General features: G+C 36.4%; 1 protein-coding gene across 1 annotated transcript in view; it reads left to right on the plus strand.

The window, feature by feature from the left end:
• The window catches only part of ANOS1 (anosmin 1), a 276,670-nt gene that overhangs the window by 52,471 nt on the left and 207,122 nt on the right, over positions 1–17,077 (plus strand). The window contains exon 2 of the mRNA XM_069073050.1: positions 1,541–1,588. Coding sequence (XP_068929151.1) covers positions 1,541–1,588 — 48 coding nt within the window. The remainder of the gene's footprint in view (positions 1–1,540; positions 1,589–17,077) is intronic.

A 17,077-nucleotide genomic window follows, 5' to 3' on the forward strand; every position in this document is an offset into this window, starting at 1 on the left:
ATCACTTTGTGGCTGTTCTTCCCATTTACATTGTTCTTTTTATTGCATATATTGTGTTCTTGGCTCTCATCACCTCTTGCCTCTATTATTGCAATAGCCTCATAATTGTTTCTTTCTCATTCATATTTATCCCCATTGCAGGTCTGAATGTTCCCATTGATTCTATAACCAAATGTAAACTTCTTTGTGATTTAAAGCCCTTCAAACCTGGCCCCTTCTTATCTTACATGTTACTTCTTATATATACTTTAGCCATACTGGTCTGTATATTACTGCTCACACTTACTGCACCTCTTTAGTCCATTTTCAATGACTTTCTGCCATGTCATCCCCTCACTCCATCTTAGAATCCCTTCTGCTCAGTGATACCCTCTGCAGAACCCTCCCAGCCACTAGTGGCTTCCCTTCCAGAGTTATGTAATTTCTACTTTGTGTGTAGCTTGTACATGCCTATTTATGTACATAGTGTCTTTACCTTTAGAATGTAAGGTCTTTTCAGACAGGTAGTATTTTCTCTTTTTTTTCTTTTTATCCCCAGTTCTTAACCCAGAAAATAGCACACAGCAAGCTCTTAAGAAATCCTTATTGATTGATTATAGTAGTAGCTTTGATTTTGGGAATGCAGAATTCTTAGGAGGAGTTTTGTGGGGGAGTAGTGATAATGATGTAAAGAAAGAGAGAAAGAAAAATGTCATGGAAATATTGAAAAATCCATAGGAGAGAGCAGAAGGAAGTTAGGAAGACACCAGCAGGGTAGTTTTGGTGCTATGATAGCAAATTTGATATACACTTAAAACCATCCTGATCCATGCACAGAAGAAATTTTAGTTTCATATATAATCCCTTTTCTCCTGTTCTTCCTTATATATGGACATGTTCATGTTTTTTGATGTTGAAGTCATGATGAAGAAGAAAATTTAAAAAAATATGAAATTCTATATAAAGTTACAAGTCATGGTAAAAATTGCTTTGTTAGAGGATTCCATTGCAATTATGGCTTAAGATGAGACAACATATTTTTCCTTCCTCTTCAACAATTTCCAAGTGTTTATGGGGGGTTGGGAGAGTTTATTGTCTGTAAAGGAACAGGTCCTCCATTTTTCACAAAGAAAGAAAGAGAGACTGGACTTGAGATTTCATTATAGGGAACTTCTCTTTTGCAGGTAATTTCGGTTTTAGCAAGTCACTTAATCTCTCTATGATTTAGACAGCTCTCTAAGAGTCATAAAATCCATATATGCCATATATACAGGTGGGATTTGAACTCAAATCTTCCTCGTTTCAAGCCCATCTCTCTGTGCTGTGCTCCTTCGTTTACAAACTAAGTCAATAATCAAATAGGGTTTATTTTGCATTTAACTTTGCTAAAAGCCATCTTTTATAAAAGCCAGTTCAATAAAACAAGAGAAACTTTAGTATGATGAAAATTTTACCTTACTTTTATAAAGTTGTATTGGACTCATTAACAAGTGATTTAAGGTGACATACTGACATTTATAAAACATTTTTGATGGGTAAACATATTTTAATTCTTTTTCAGAACAATGGTTCCCTGGTATGGTGCCAGACTCACAAACAGTGTTCTAAGGTACGTGCCTTAATGTTACATAACTCTTTTTATAGTTCCCCCTTTTTCTTTATTATTTAGTTTCTCATATCAATTACCTTAAATAATACCTTTCCCTAGCATTGATTTTAATCAATTTTTCCTGAGATATTTTTGTATTTTGAATTTTATTTGATAAAATTCAAGTATTTCCAAGCAAATTAATTGATTCTTTAATACTGTGGCATGTTGCAATTCAAGAGAATTCTTGAAACTCAACATTGATCATTTTATTTAGGTTGTGTATGTTAATTCTAGTAGTTGGTGCCCCCTGGGGACCCAGCCAATTCTAGTTGGGAAATGCTGCTATTTCCTCTACCACCTCTTTCTCCTCTTCCTCTACCTCTTCTTCGTCTGTCCATATGGGTAGTCATACCCAAAGGAATATAAATTTTGATCACTTGTACTTTGCCAGTGTTTGGGGGTTAGATTTTTTTTTTTTCTTCCCTGTTTAGTCTATCACTGCTTTAAAAAAAACACAAGGATAATTAACTCTTGTCCCATGTATTTTTCATTTATGATTTCTCTAAATATGGCTCTGGAAAACCAGATTTTGATAAAGTCCATTGTAATTCAAATGGAGGTACTAGACTATGTCTTTAACCCAAACCTCTTTGGCTTTCACTGATTCTCTAATAATAGGCCCCAGCCCAGGCCTTCTTTGCTCAGTTTATGAGTTTTGATGGCTCACAGTGAGTATAAATATTAATTGTTTCTGTTCTGGCCAGAAACCCTGAGGGTCTTCCCCTCCCAGATTGAGTCTTTTTTTTTTTTTTTTTAAGATTCTTTATAAAAGCAAACTAGGCCAACTTTTGCCTTAATTCTTACCTAGTCTTGCATTACTGAATGGGTGTTTCCTCAGACAAACTAAGATTTGGGAAAGACCTTAGCTTAAAAAGGCCAGGATTTCCCATTACAGCTGGGGTCATCTCTGGTCATCCTGACCTTTGTCTTATCCCAGGACTCAGATGTCTGTGGAGGAAAGGGTGAGGTTGTTGACTCTCCACAGTCCTGCCTCACTTAAATCCAATTCACTTGCAAGTCAAGACTTCATAGGCTTGATGTCATTGGTCCTCTTTGAGAATGAAGGACAAACAATAATTACAATGCAGACCAAATTTTTTGACTATCAATTGTTTGCTAAACTCGGTGTTAGAGAAGAAACAAAGTACTGCTCTTTTGGGAACTTTTTAGAATCAAAGATGAAGTTAAGATACCAGTAACATCAATATACAACATTACATGCTAAATGCTGCATGAGGCCTGAGGAGGAAAGGTTGTCACTTGTTTATGTTGTTACTTCACCAGAGAAATCAAGGAAAACTTTATGTAGGGAGTAGTGTTTGGATCAGGTTTTAAATAACGTGCAGACACTAGTGTAGGGAGGATAGATTTGAAAGCTGTTGTAGAAGTGGAATTAACAGCACTTGGTAACTGAGAGGTGAAGGTGAGGGTATGAGTGAATATTACCCCAAAGGTTATAAACATGTGAAACGAGGTGAGTAGTGCTATTGAAGACAGAAATCATGAATTCAAAAGGAAGAATGCATGTGGAAGGAAAAATAATGAGCTTGATTTCAGACATGCTGAGTTTGTGGTACTTATGGGACATCCAGGCAGATAGGCATTTAGAGATGCAGGTTTGGAGATGAGATGAGAAATGAGGCCTGGAGATAGAGATTTTGAAGACATTTATATAGAGTGATACTAGGTTAAACTGTGGGAGTGAATGAGCTTATCAAGGCGGAGAGTGTATACAAGATATAAGAATAGACCTTTTAGAAGTATCTACATAAATATGTTAGGGGTGGGATGAAGGTCGGTGGAGACAGAGGAGTAGATAGAGAATTAGAAGAAGCAGGAAACAGGTTATGTCTATAGATAAGGGAGATATCCAGTAGGAGTCATTGGACAGAGGTGTCAAAAGCTGCAGGGAGATTTAGAGCATTGAAAACTGAAGAAAGCTTATTGGATATGGCAGTTAGGAGGTGTTGGGATATAAAGAGAAATTCCATCTTCCATCTCTGCATCTTCAGACAGAAATGAAGGGGGATTTTGTCTTACCTCTTTCTCAAAGAATCTGTGGTTTCCTATGAAGGATGGCTCAGACGCCACGTCCTAAAGGAAACCAATCATCTGTTCAGGTGCAAGTGGTCTCCCTGCCTCTTGCTACTTTTTGTGTATTCTGGACATTTTCTATCTACTTTTCTGTGTATATGTTGTTGTTTTTTTCAAATGGAATGCGAGCTACTTGAAGGCAGGGATTATTTTTGTCTTTGTGTCTTCATTGCCTATTTTTATTTACCTTTCTCAAAGGGTGTTTTTTTTTTTTGAGAAAGATTCTTTGTGAACAATAATCATGGTTATTATTATTATTGAGAGGAGGATAGAAGTAGAAGTGTATTTTCAGGTGGTAGCAAGGTCAAGGGAAGTTTTTTTTTAATTTTTTAGTTTACATCATTCATTTCCACAAGATTTTGAGTTACAAATTTTATCCTCATTCTTCTCCTACCCACCACCCCAAAACAGTGATCCCACTGAATATCCCCTCCCCCAGTCTGCTCTCTCCTATATCTCCCCCCATCCCCCCCTGACTTTCCAGTAGGGCATGGTGGATCTCTATGCCCCAGTGCCTGGATATCTTATTTCCCAGTTACATGTAAAATAATAATAATATATATTTTTTAAACATTTGATTTTAAACCTTTGAATTCCAGATTCTTTCCCTGTCTACCTCATCACCCACCCTTACTGGGAAGATAAGCAATTCAATATAGGTTGTACATGTGTAGCTTATGCAAAACAATAATATAGTGGATATATTGTAAAAGACTGACTGCATTTCCCTCTATCCCATCCCACCCCCCACTTGTTCTATTCTCTACTTTGATCCTGTCCCTTTTCAAAAGTGGGTGCTTCCAACTTCCCTCCCCCCCAACCTGGCCTCCCCTCCATCATCCCCCCTCTCATCCCCTTCCCCCCTACTCTCTTGTCACGTGGTGGAGGCTGCATAGCCGCTGTGCTTCAGCGGCTTCTTCCTCTGGAGGTTAAGCCCGGACTGTACTCCTGAACTCCCAGTTCACAAAGTCCACACTGCACTGACCTCTCACTTTGTCCTTAGCATCTAGGGGTTGACAATTCTGGAACCTACCACAGCTCCTGGTGATCTGTAGTCCCTCCAGCCAGTGGCTGGTTGTGGCCACCCTGAGGCTAAAACCTGGGGCCCCCACGGGGCTGGGCTCAGTTTCCCAACATGCTGTGCTGGTCGCTTCCTCCTGGCCTGCTGGGCTGTCCTGTCATTTTGTGAGTTCTGTAGCTCCAAAGTTTGTTCAGAGTCACCTTTTACATGAATTGGAGGAGGTGGAAGCCAGAGCTGCACGGAAGTCCTGTTTCTACTCCTCCATCTTGACTCTGTCCCTAAGCACTTTAAGGGAAGTTTTTTCAGGACAGAAAAATTCTGATTGGAACATACTTAAAAGAAGGGGAGCAATACTAGCCATGTAACCTTGGGCAAGTTAATTGCCCCCAATTGCCAGTATAGCGAAGTTGTAGAGTAGATGGGAGGGAGTGGAATCTTATCAAGGACATATGGGGAAGGGTTAGCTTTGGTAAGGCAGAAGTCCACATAATTCCTTTCAGAGGAATAAAATAGAGAATGGGAGAAAATACAAAAGGTTTTAAGATACAGAAATCAAGAATCTTACTTTGGATAACCTTATTCTTCTACATAAAATAGGAGGTGAAGTTATCTTCTGAGAGAGAGGTAGGTATATATAGTTAAGACTTAAAGATAAAGAAAGAGCTATCTCTTGGGATATACTAGCAAGACATCATTAAGAGATGAATAAAAGCATTATTGTGTAACATTAAAGGTCCTGTTAAAGATAATTCTGGATAGTATAAATTTTAGAAAATCCATAAGCATGTTTATTCAACTTACATTACTTAGGAGTAGGAATGGAAAAGACAGATTGTGGGTCATTCAAGGTAAGAAATTAAAATGTTTTTAAAAAAAGACAAGTAAGGTCAAGGGTAGAAAAGGTTAAAGGGCAGAGGGGAACATATTGTTCAAATGGCTGATTATAGTGTGAAGAGTGAGAAGGGAGGGAAGTGGAGCCAGAGACTAGATTCTAAATCAGGTGTGAAAGTCACTGAGAGAGGTGGGGAAATACCAGCTGTCAGGATCAGGAAAGGGTGAAATAATCAGATGATGTGACCTTAAAAGGAGGAGAGGTTGTTGAAGACAACCTTTCATGCACTAGACTAATCCTTGTAGTTTATTCATCAGTGACTTTATTGAAAATAACAAAATCTTTATGTGACAATAAAGCAATACATGGTTGGGTGAAGATGGTTTTTAACTTTCATAATTGAATTTTGCTTGTATCTAGGCTGCCAACATACATAAAAGTTCTTGTGTACTAGCCCTTTGCTGTAAGCCTTCTAAATGCTTCTATTGATATTTGATTTGATGTCTTGGTATATGCAAAATAAACTTTTTCCTAGTAGGATTTTCAGAACACTTTATGATGATCGTTGCATGAAAACCTGCTTATAAATGGTAAAAAAACAAAACAAGATAAAGAGCACACTGATTAAAGTTAATATTTGTCCATTAGACAAAGCTGATGATATTTTGAAATATGAATGCTATATCATTCTTACGCATCTCTATACTCAGGATCCTTTGGAGGGAATTTAGATTAGAGGTGGTGCATTTGAAGTACTTTTTACATCATAATTAAAGGGAAATTACACCTAATGGGGACTACAATTTCCTTGTATCCTTAGAACTTTGTATTTGGATGATCAAGGCTTTTTTGATACCTTATCTGGTTTCCTTAAGAAATAAATAGATATCTTTTTGTCTGAAGATAAAACAAGACTCCTGAAAGACGGTGGTTAAATGACTATCTAATCAAAGTCACCAGAAACTTCATAGACACCATGGAATAAATTGCTAAAGTGGAATGATTTTTTAAGGGTTGCCTTTAGCCTGAATATTTAAAGTGAAATTTAAATAATAGTTTTTTGTTTCTCTGGGAAAAAAAAATTCGTTTGTGAGTGCATTGTGAGTGAGAAGATTGATATTTTTTGTTTCTTTTGAGATTATTGAAGTACTTGATGGACATTTTCTTTTGATATATACATGAAATTAGTGGTACACAGATGGGGAGATTGATAAATAAATGTACAGTTTTAGTATTTTTTCTCTCCCACTTCAGTGATGTTGGTAGAGGGATTCTTCGTGATGTTTGCCTTCTCTCTTTAGTTTATTTTCATGTTGCCATGAATTAATCGGTAGACACCAGTTGACCACTTTTAAAAATACTTTGATCTGGAATCAAGAAAATTAAAACATATATGAAAACTGCTAATGATGGCATACATTATAATTTCTTTTAATCTGTCACAATAAGCATTTAAAATATTGACAAATAATATTAAATTATTTGTTGTTCAGTTGTGCCTAACTCTATATGATGCCAAAGGGGTTTTCCTGGCAAAGATGCTGGAATGATTTGTCAGTTACTTCTCCAACTTGTTTTACAGATAAGTAATTGAAGCAAATAGGGGTTAAGTGATTTGTCTAGGGTCTCGCAGCTAGTAAATGTCCGAGACTGGATTTGGACTCAGATCTATCTAGTTCCAAGTCTAGTGCTCTATTCACTGAGCTACCTAGCTGTCCCCTTGAATTTATGCTGTAATATAAACATTCAACTGCTTGCTTGAAGCATATAGAATACAATCTATTCAGTAAGTTCAAAAAGTATAACTTTGCTTGAGGGGCTGTATGCCAATGGTTAATAATGTCTTTTAAAACAATATTTTATGAGATAAATACAAAAATAATGAAATTCAAAAAGGATGAGAAAAATGTAATTGAATGAGTCCTTATTTCAGGAATAAAACAACAGACATGTATATCCTGAGATATAAGGCAGACTTATAAATAATAACTGTTAGTAATTTATTTAATTTGATTAGTGATGCTACTAGTCAAGCAGATAAATTAATTTTTAGATACTTTCTATTGAAAAATAAACCCTACAATAGTCAATAAATCTTAACATACTGTGAACATAACAGCTTTTCAGCAATAGGCATATTCTCTCTTTCTGTCTCTCTCACACACACATTAGCATGTAGATGGAAAAACAGTAAGCGAAAGTGAATTGTTTCTGATTACAATTCATCAGATATTTTTCAATATAAATCCATCCTTCCTTCTTTTTGTTTGGTTCTTCTAACAAGATACTATCATACTATCATTTCCTATTCATTTAGAGGCACCTAGTGGGATAGTGTGCTGGGCCTCAAGTCAGGCATTCCCAAGTTCAAATCTGGCATAAGATACTCACTACCTATGTGGCCCTGGGCAAGTCACTCTAATCTCTTTGTCTCAGTTTCCTCAGCTGTAAAATCAGAATAATCATAGCACTGACCTCAGAGAATTGTTGTGGGGATGAAATGAGGCAATATTTGTAAAGCATTTTGCCCAGTGACTGGCACAGAGTGGGCACAACTTATTTGCCCCACCCAAAATGAAAAAGTGTGTGTGTGTGTGTGTATGTGTATGAATGAGAGACACACACACACACACACACAAGACTGGGCTTTTACTCACCATTTATTGATCATTGCTTCTGAGTGCAGAACCTTTTCTCTGAGGGGCTCTTGCTATGACCAGTATTATTATACATGTGACAGGAGATGGGAATGCTGGGTGGATGGACTTTTTTTCTAACAGTATACACACATGCACACATATACATACATACATATATACACTCACAAACACGCATGCACAGAAACATACATACAGATATATCTGCTGTTGTTTTTGAGTTGTGGTTAAGTTTAACCACCTTAATAGACTGAAGCTTCAGTTGGGAAGATAGAGAACTTACACAGGGCTTGGAGAGTGTAGAATAGGGTATTATTGGGCTTTAATTGATGAAAGGCAGGTGTAGTTATGTTGAAGAAACAGATGATCACTACTCCAGGATTTAAGATCTTTAAAAAACATGGAATCACAGGCATTAGATATGTGAGAAGACCTATAAATCTATCATTCAGAACCAAGATGGTAGATCTGTATTGTTTTCTGACATTATTAATAGTTTTGATTGTCAATAACTCCTCTCCCCCCTCCCATTTCTTTCTTTAAAGGCATATGGCTTTGACCAGATCACATAGGACATGTACTTATCTCAGTGTGTATATGTTTTTATTTATTCCAATAAGTTGCTTCAGCTGCTTTCACAGCCTTCAAACACATTTTTCTTATCTGGGAAGTCTTCACATGCTTGGATTGACATTCCTAATTCACCTACAGGTTTGAGGCCTGTCAGTTACCCTCAACCTGGTTTAGCCTGTCTGCAGAGATGGTTTTACCAGGGTGTGGCTGCAACTTCTTGGAGCCATGGGTGAGAGTTGAGTGCCAAGTGGACACGAAAGGTAAATGAGCAGCCCTGAAAAGGGCTGGGCAAACCTTCACACCAACTAGCTGTGTGACCCTGGGCAAATCACTTAATCTCTGCTGAAGTTTCCTCATCTGTAAAAAGGGGATAATCATAGAATAGATCTCTCAGGGTTGTGGTGAGGATCAATGAGATGATATTTTTAAAGTGATTTGCCATTGCATTGAAATACAATCTATCTAGTCAAACACTTTAAAATTGCTGATGAAGCAACTCACACCCAAGTAGCAGAAATAAGTTTACCAAGGTCACAAAACTAATTAATAGAAGAAACAAAAGAAAAATCCAGTCTAGACATTTTTCATATTATATATCATGATATTTCCATTTTCTGTGACTCCACTGGCTTATTTACTGTTAAGGTTTGTTTTGCTAAGTCCTGTGCATCATATATCATGGCCAGGTCTCAGACGTGAAGGCCTTTCAGTTCTGGACTCAATCAACAAGTCAATAATTGCTGAGCCTTAACTATGTTTTCAGAACTATGCTGGGCACTGGGGAGGACACAGAGAAGAGCCAGGCCTATTTTATGCATTTGCAGAGTTTCTATACTGTTGAGGTGACAAGGACTAAACAGGAAAAAGAAATGATAGAACTAAAGACAATTTTAAAATTAATTAAATATTTTAAAATTAAATTAAAAAGAAGTTCTCGAACTAAAATAATCATTTGACACTGGACATATTCTGAATTTATAAAAATGTGACATTTTGTTTTAACGTTATCTATAAATACCATGTAAATTTTAATAATTCCTTTTGTTATTTGCAGAATTTATATTTAACCTTTACCCATGGTAGATCACTCTGTACTGTTGTTAAACAAGGTTAAAAGAAAGTTTTATTTGCGTAAATTCTATGACTTTGTTCTCTATCAGTTTTGTTAAAACCTCTATTTTGCCAAGAAGGAATTTTGGAGTATAAGCAGCAACCATCCTGCCAAGTGGAATAAATAAAATAGTCAGTTTTACTTAAGAGAGAGGTAGTGAATTATTTAATAAAAATCAATAAGCACATGGATAATGTTTGAGGAATTTCTAGTTTCGTCCCAATTGATTTTTATAAGTTGAGAATATAATTATGAATAGTAAGTATAAAGACAGATGACCCAGAAGCACTCTAGATGCAATTAGATGAACTCTCCTGGACCCAGGTGGTCCTCTATGATACATCTCTTTACCCAGAAGGGACCCAAGGCAGAAGGCTGGAGGCAACAATTCTTCCTTGTGCTTTGCCTACTAGGAAGGGCCAGAAAAGAGAATGAAGACTATCTCCCATTGTCTACCTGTACTGGCTCTCTTTCATTTTATGAAGCCTTTTCTCCTTTGATCAACTTCAACTTTCTGCTTTGTTCGTTCTATCTGTAGCTTGGCATTTACCTACTCATATCGATCATCTGATCATCTCTGTGATGCAGTCGAAAGTGTGCTGATTCTAATCAGGAGACCTAAAATTCACAGTCAGTCTCTGATATCAGTAGTGTAAGTTTAGACAAATCACCTCTTTGAAACTCATTTTCCTTATCTGTAAAATAAGGAACAGTTTTGTAGCACAGTGGCTAGAGCTCAGGGCCTTGAGTCAGGAGACTAATTTTCCTAAGTTCAAATCAAACTAGCTGCGTGACCCCAGGCAAATCACTGAACCACATTTGCCTCCGTTTTCTATAAAATCTATAAAAAGAGCTGGGGAAGGAAATGGTAAACCACACCACTTGGGTGTCTTTGGTAAGAAAATTCCAAATGGGATCATGAAGAGTCCAACGTGACTGTCGGATGAGTAGGCTTTGGAATTCTCTATCTATGAGCAATTTTCTGTAGCTGATTTTGTTTTAAAAAAAAAAAAAAAGCGGAACTGATTTCAGCGACCCAAAGGAAAATTGGGACAGTAGTTTGGAGAGTCAGATGGATTATTGGAAGGCATATAGGCACTGAAGGATTGGGTATGGGATAGTATATGAAGGTTATAGAGAGGCTGTTCTAGTGACAGTGGAACTGATGGGTAAGAGTATCAGTCATCGGAAGAACGCCAAGAGAAAGAAGACAATTTTGAACTTTTTTTTTTTTCTGACAAGGGAAAATCATGAATAGAAGGGACTTTGGAGGCTATTTAGTGCCCAGTAGCTGGTACCCTTCCCACCCCCGAAAGGGTTTGCTTACAGTATCTGTCTGTCATACGTATAGGAACTGCAGAGAGGGAACTTCATAAATGACTCTAGACTGACATTCTAGGATGGCTAATTATGAAGGTCAAAAGAAGACACCAAGGTGACTCTCACACAGCAGATGCTCAACAAGTATTTGGTGAATAGGTAAGTTCAGTACATGAAAGCATGACAACTGTAGGGAATACCAAATGCATCATAAATTTTAATGAAATGGGAAGCTGGATATATAAAGATGTGACTAGTGTCAAAGGTGGTTTATAGTAATGTTTCAAAGACTGGCATCTCTTTGAGTGAGAATGTCATTTTTGAGATGATTGACCAGTTTCCTGTTATAGTGGTAATATGCTTGCCAAGTTTCACTTCCCTTCTAGTCCAGATTGAGAGGTATGCAAGCTCTCACATGCCTTTGTGAGTTTCATTTGGTTTTCAGTGTAAGTGTTGAAAAGAAGTAATTTAAGGCCCAATCATGTAGCCATCGCATTCTGCTTTGATCTTGATGGGAGTTCTGTTCTATTAAGGGCTACAGCATCAAATCATCAAATCCTTAGTGATATTCCTGGTATAAAGAGCTGTATTTAGAGGTGAGATTGGATTTTTTTTTGATTATGTGAACATCTGGCTTCATTTGAAGTTTGTAAAATTTATTGCATGTGGGTCAAACCTCAGAAACAAAACTGAGTGTGATTTTTCATGTGTTGAGTCTGCTATAGATCCAGACTTTTGTTTTGCTTTGTATGTTTTCTAAGTTTTTTTTTATGTGGTTAATGCTTATAAATTAATAAACGTAGCAATGGAATCTATTTGATATATAAGGCAGAGTGCAAGAGGAAGGAAAAGAAAAGGGAAAAGGGAGAACAAGGCAGAAGGAGAAAAAGACAGAGAGTCAGAGATGGAGACAGATAGAGACAGACAGACAGTATATCAAAGTATATAAAGAGCTGACCTTGAAGAGTTGGGTTCAAGTTCCACCAGAAAATCATTTTAACTATGTGACCAAGGGCAATTCATTTAACTTTTCAGTGCTTTAAGTGATTCTCTAAGACTATACAATTCAGAGAAAGTGCTAATTTGCATCACTGGAGAGAGTTTCCTCATTTTCACCAATGAAAGCTTAGGGCCTAGGTCTTCTTCTTCAAGTGAAATATAAAATTACCATAGAAACAGAAGGACTATTTAGAGTTACCTCCCCCCCCAACCCCTTGGTGTTTTGCAGTTTTGATAGGAATCAACATAAGTTTGCATCAAATAAAAATATCTAAAATTTCAGAATTTTTGGTTAGGGATAATGTAATTACTGATGAGATTCACATAGTGCAACTCATTTCATGTGAACTAGAAGGGAAAAAACAACAGACAAAACTTCATCCACGTGCACAGAAAGCCTGCGGTCTGATGTGTTAATCTCTTTTAAACACAGTGTGCTTTTTCATGGCCAGAACAACATTTATAATTGGTTTGCAGAATGAATGCAGTTTGGGTCTGCTATTTACCTAGGTGAGCACTTGCTAGAATACTCTTAAATGATGTAATTTTCCCTTGATTATCTCATCTTTGTTCTTTGGGTAGATCATCTGAGGAAGTTTGTCATGTTCTTCTCAAGCAGGAATAAAAGCTTTTTTGGTAGAAAAAAGTAGAAAGAAATAATATATTTCTTGCAGTAGTGATAATTTTTTGCTTGGGAGTGTGATTCCTTTCTGAATTCTGTTGAAGATAGTTGAGAGGCAGGTATTTATTATACAAATTCATATATTATCCTAAAATTGTCTCACGTGTTTTTAATTACATTTAAATAATAACTAATGAGTTGTTCAAAATAAATTTATTTGACCGTACTATTTCTCTTTGCCAATGAAGACTATGTCATTTAGCACCCTAGCAAACTTTGGCAGGATATTTAACCACGCGGGGCCTCATTTTGATTGCCTATAAAATGAGAGGTTTGGACTAAATGGTCTCTAAGTTTCATTCTAGCTTAAAATCCTATAATTTAACTCAATTCGAGGTGCTGATTTAATCTCTGATCCTTGAAACTCCCCCAAAGAGATGAAGGTCACTTTAAAGGAGACTTTAAATTAGATCAACCTCTGGTGAATTCCACTATATACAGGCAGCTAGAAATCAAATGACTCGCAGGCATAATTTAAAACTTCATGTGCAGTGGCATTTACAAGAACTGAAAGGTTATTTCCACCTGATTTTGTTGTTCAGTGAGATGAAGATGTTGATAATCCCTGACCTAGCAAAAGGCAAAACTACAAAGAAAGATACTCAAGAGAGAATATGAAAGATGCTAACTTGCATATGTGGCATAATTAAACATCTAGTTTTAAAACACAGAAGGGATTTCTTGGGTGATAAGGAATCAATCCCAAGTTTGCTTTGAGGACCTATTTAAACCTTCTATATGAGCCCCATATTGAGACAGTGCAGGTGGAGGTTATGATTTAAACAACCAGAGAGTCGCTACATCCTTCCATCTGTCACAGACTACTGAAATGAAAGTGCATAGTTTTCATTTGCCCTGCTAGCACTGAACTCAGCCTGAAATGGTGTCAGTGATTTGCCCTACCCACAGCACTGTCTTTCTTATGGTAAGTGTGCTGTGCACTCATGCTGGGAGACTTTTATAAAACATATTAGTGTGCATTTGGGGGATGATTAGCCTTCAGTAGCTGAAACATTCCAGGTTTCCTAGCCTAGAAACTGGTGTCTCTGTGGAAAGATTATGCAGAGATCTGCTTATTAGGTGCAAGACACAAAGAACATATGAGAGAAGAAATTTTAAAAAATACTTAAAGTGGCAGAAAAGCTTTCACATGAACAAAATCAATGCAGCGAGGATAAGAAGGGGAACTGTGGATTGGGAAAAATCTTTGCATCAAAAATATCTGATAACAGTATAATATCCAGAGATATAGTGGATTCGTGCAAAATTATTAGATCAATAGTCATTCCCCAATAGATGGTTTTCAAAAGAACTGCACACTATTAACAAGTATATGAGATAGTTACAAATCACTAATATTAAGATCAATAGAATCTACCTATCAACTAAAACAGCTTTGAGTTATTACCTCACATTCAGCAAATTACCAATGGTAACAAGAAGTGGAATTTTTTTTTTCAAAATTGGCGATAATGAAGAGGTTCTCACCCCCAAAAGAACAGTCTATTAAAACACTGTTGATGGATTGTTGAATTATCCCCTAAATTCTAGAAAACAATTTGGAATTACTAAAACTGATTAAAATGACAATGCACATTCACCCCCCAAATCCTACTCTTACTTCTAATACCCCCAAATGGGCAAAGGTAGGAAGAAAAGTCCCACATACACCAAAACGGTAATTGCATCACTTTTTGTGGGAGGAGAGAACTGGAAATTAATGGAGTATCCACTGTTTGGGGAACACCTAAACAGATTGTGGTACATGAAAGTAATGGGATATTATATTGGAAAAGTGGTGATTATGAAAGATTCAGAGAACTGTGGTAAGTTCTATATAAAAGTAGTTGAAGAATGAAATAGAACTTCAAGTATGTATATGTAAATATATATATATATACATATTTATGCATGTATGTGCGTATGTATATATATATAAATCTAAGTATATATACACACGTGTGTGATATCTCTATCTCTATGTCTTTAGATAGTAATGAAAATAGAATTAAAAAGATCAACAAAACAAAGTCAAATAATGGAATAATGATCAGAGAAATGATGAGAAAATACACTTTCCTATATTGAAAAGATAGAAAACTATAGATATATAATACTACATATGCTATAGGATATAGTTGCATCATTTCATTCTGCTAATCTACTTAAAAAAAAAGACTTTTGTTACTAAAGAAGGCTCGTTGAAATGACATAAAGAAAAAAGATCAATGAAATTGTGTTTTCTGCATGTATAGGTATAAGAGAATCTCCTATGTAATATAAAGTTTGAACAGAAAAAAACAAAAGAAAAATAAAAACAATCCCCATACAGTTTTTTTTCTTTCTTGGCCCTCTTTTGAAATTTTCCTTTCTTTTGGTATAATGTCTTTTATTTAATTTGGAGCTAAAAAATCAGGTTACTTAGTTTCTCTTCAAAAAAGTCAGTTTTGAACATATGAAAAACATCTGACTCTCAGTGCATTATATGGTAATTACAGTTTGACAGATGTTTTGAAGTTGTAATGTATTCATCAGAAAGCACAAAGAGCATCAGTTGTTTGAAGATGGTATTTAATCTAAACTGGCAAAAGGAAATAATGCTGGTTGGAGTTTGGGGATGTTTTGATTTAGAAATAGGACAGATTTGGAATTCATTTTTTTGAGGGGGAATAAGAGAGGGCTTCTTTGAATTGAACATAGGAATACACACACACACACACATATAAAACTTTTTCTTTGCTTTCCCCAATGATATAAACTATTTGAAAAACAAAGCAAAATAAACTGCCATATAGTGGCACTTTTCCTTTTGAATGCTTTTTTGTAAGGAAAATTGTATGGCTACACCTACATTTGCCTTACTTTAGGTTTAACCCTTCTGACAGTAGCAATCCTGAACTCCTATTCGATTTGGTAAACTTTTTTTAGGTCCACAGTGTAAAGGACTTAACCATTTTAGTCACTTTGCAGCTAAGTGGCACAATGGGTAGAGAACTGGGTCTGGAGTCAGAGAGATCTGAGTTCAAATTCGACCTTAGCTATTGACTGATACTAGTTGTGTAGCCCTGGGCAAGTTACTTAACTTATGTTCACCCTCAGTTGCCTCATCTGTAAAAATAAGGATAATAACATCTACCTCCTCAGATTTTTGTGAAGTATCAATTATTGTTCAATCATTTTAGTCACATCTGACTCTTTGTGACCCCATTTGGGGTTTTCTTGGCAAAAATACTAGAGTGGTTTGCCATTTCCTTTTCCAGATCATTTTCCAGATGAAGAACTGAGGCAAACAGGATTAAGTGAATTGACCAAGGTCATACAACTAGTAAATGTGTGAGGCCGGATTTGAACTCAGGAAGATGAGTCTTCCTGATTCCAAGCCTATTGCTCCATATGAGATAATAACTGGAAAGTGCTTAATGCACAGTGCCTGTCACATAATAAGCACTTTATAAATGCTAGTTACGATGATGATGATGTTGATGTATACCTAGCCAACATTTTAAAGCTTACACATAATTTCTATATGCTTCTTAAAACTAATCAAGTCAAAGAGCAAAACAGAAATCAGATATGACTTACAAATGAGAATATATAAGAGACAATTCAGAGGGAAAGAGCTCTCCCATTGGGAGCTAGGGAACTCAGCTTGACTGAGAGTCAGAGAGAATCTCAGATCTCATCCAAAGGCAAAGTCTCCAGAAAACTAAGAATAAGGACATTATGGAAACTGCCAACTCCTCTCACATTGGTTTCTTTCCAGTCTTTTTCTCCCTTCAGTAACCTGAAGTGGGAAAAGAATTTGGCATCATTCATCTTCTCTCTCAAAGCTAAAAGCCAGAAGAATCAAGGAGAGTGAGGAACCAGAAAAACCAGGGGAAAGATATTTCTCCTCTCCTTCTTTTGACAACTCTGCCTGACACGTCATGCAAGTGAGCATTGATCTCTACCAGTGAGGGTAGAGTCCCATAACAATGGGTCTTGGGGTTTGAATTATATGGCATTTTATTTTAATTGTTACAAATGCTGACAGTCTCAATATTATAAGTAATGTTCCAAAAACCTAAGAGCAGAGTCAAGTATTATTTAAGTGTTGTAAAAGAGTAACTGGGTAATGCATAAAAATACTTTTTGGTTGTAATACCCATAGCCACAGTA

The sequence above is a fragment of the Petaurus breviceps genome, unplaced genomic scaffold (genome assembly GCF_028583685.1).
Source record: "Petaurus breviceps papuanus isolate PSGF00001 unplaced genomic scaffold, PetGlider_PUasm1.0 90849, whole genome shotgun sequence".
Classification (NCBI taxonomy): Eukaryota; Metazoa; Chordata; class Mammalia; order Diprotodontia; family Petauridae; genus Petaurus; species Petaurus breviceps.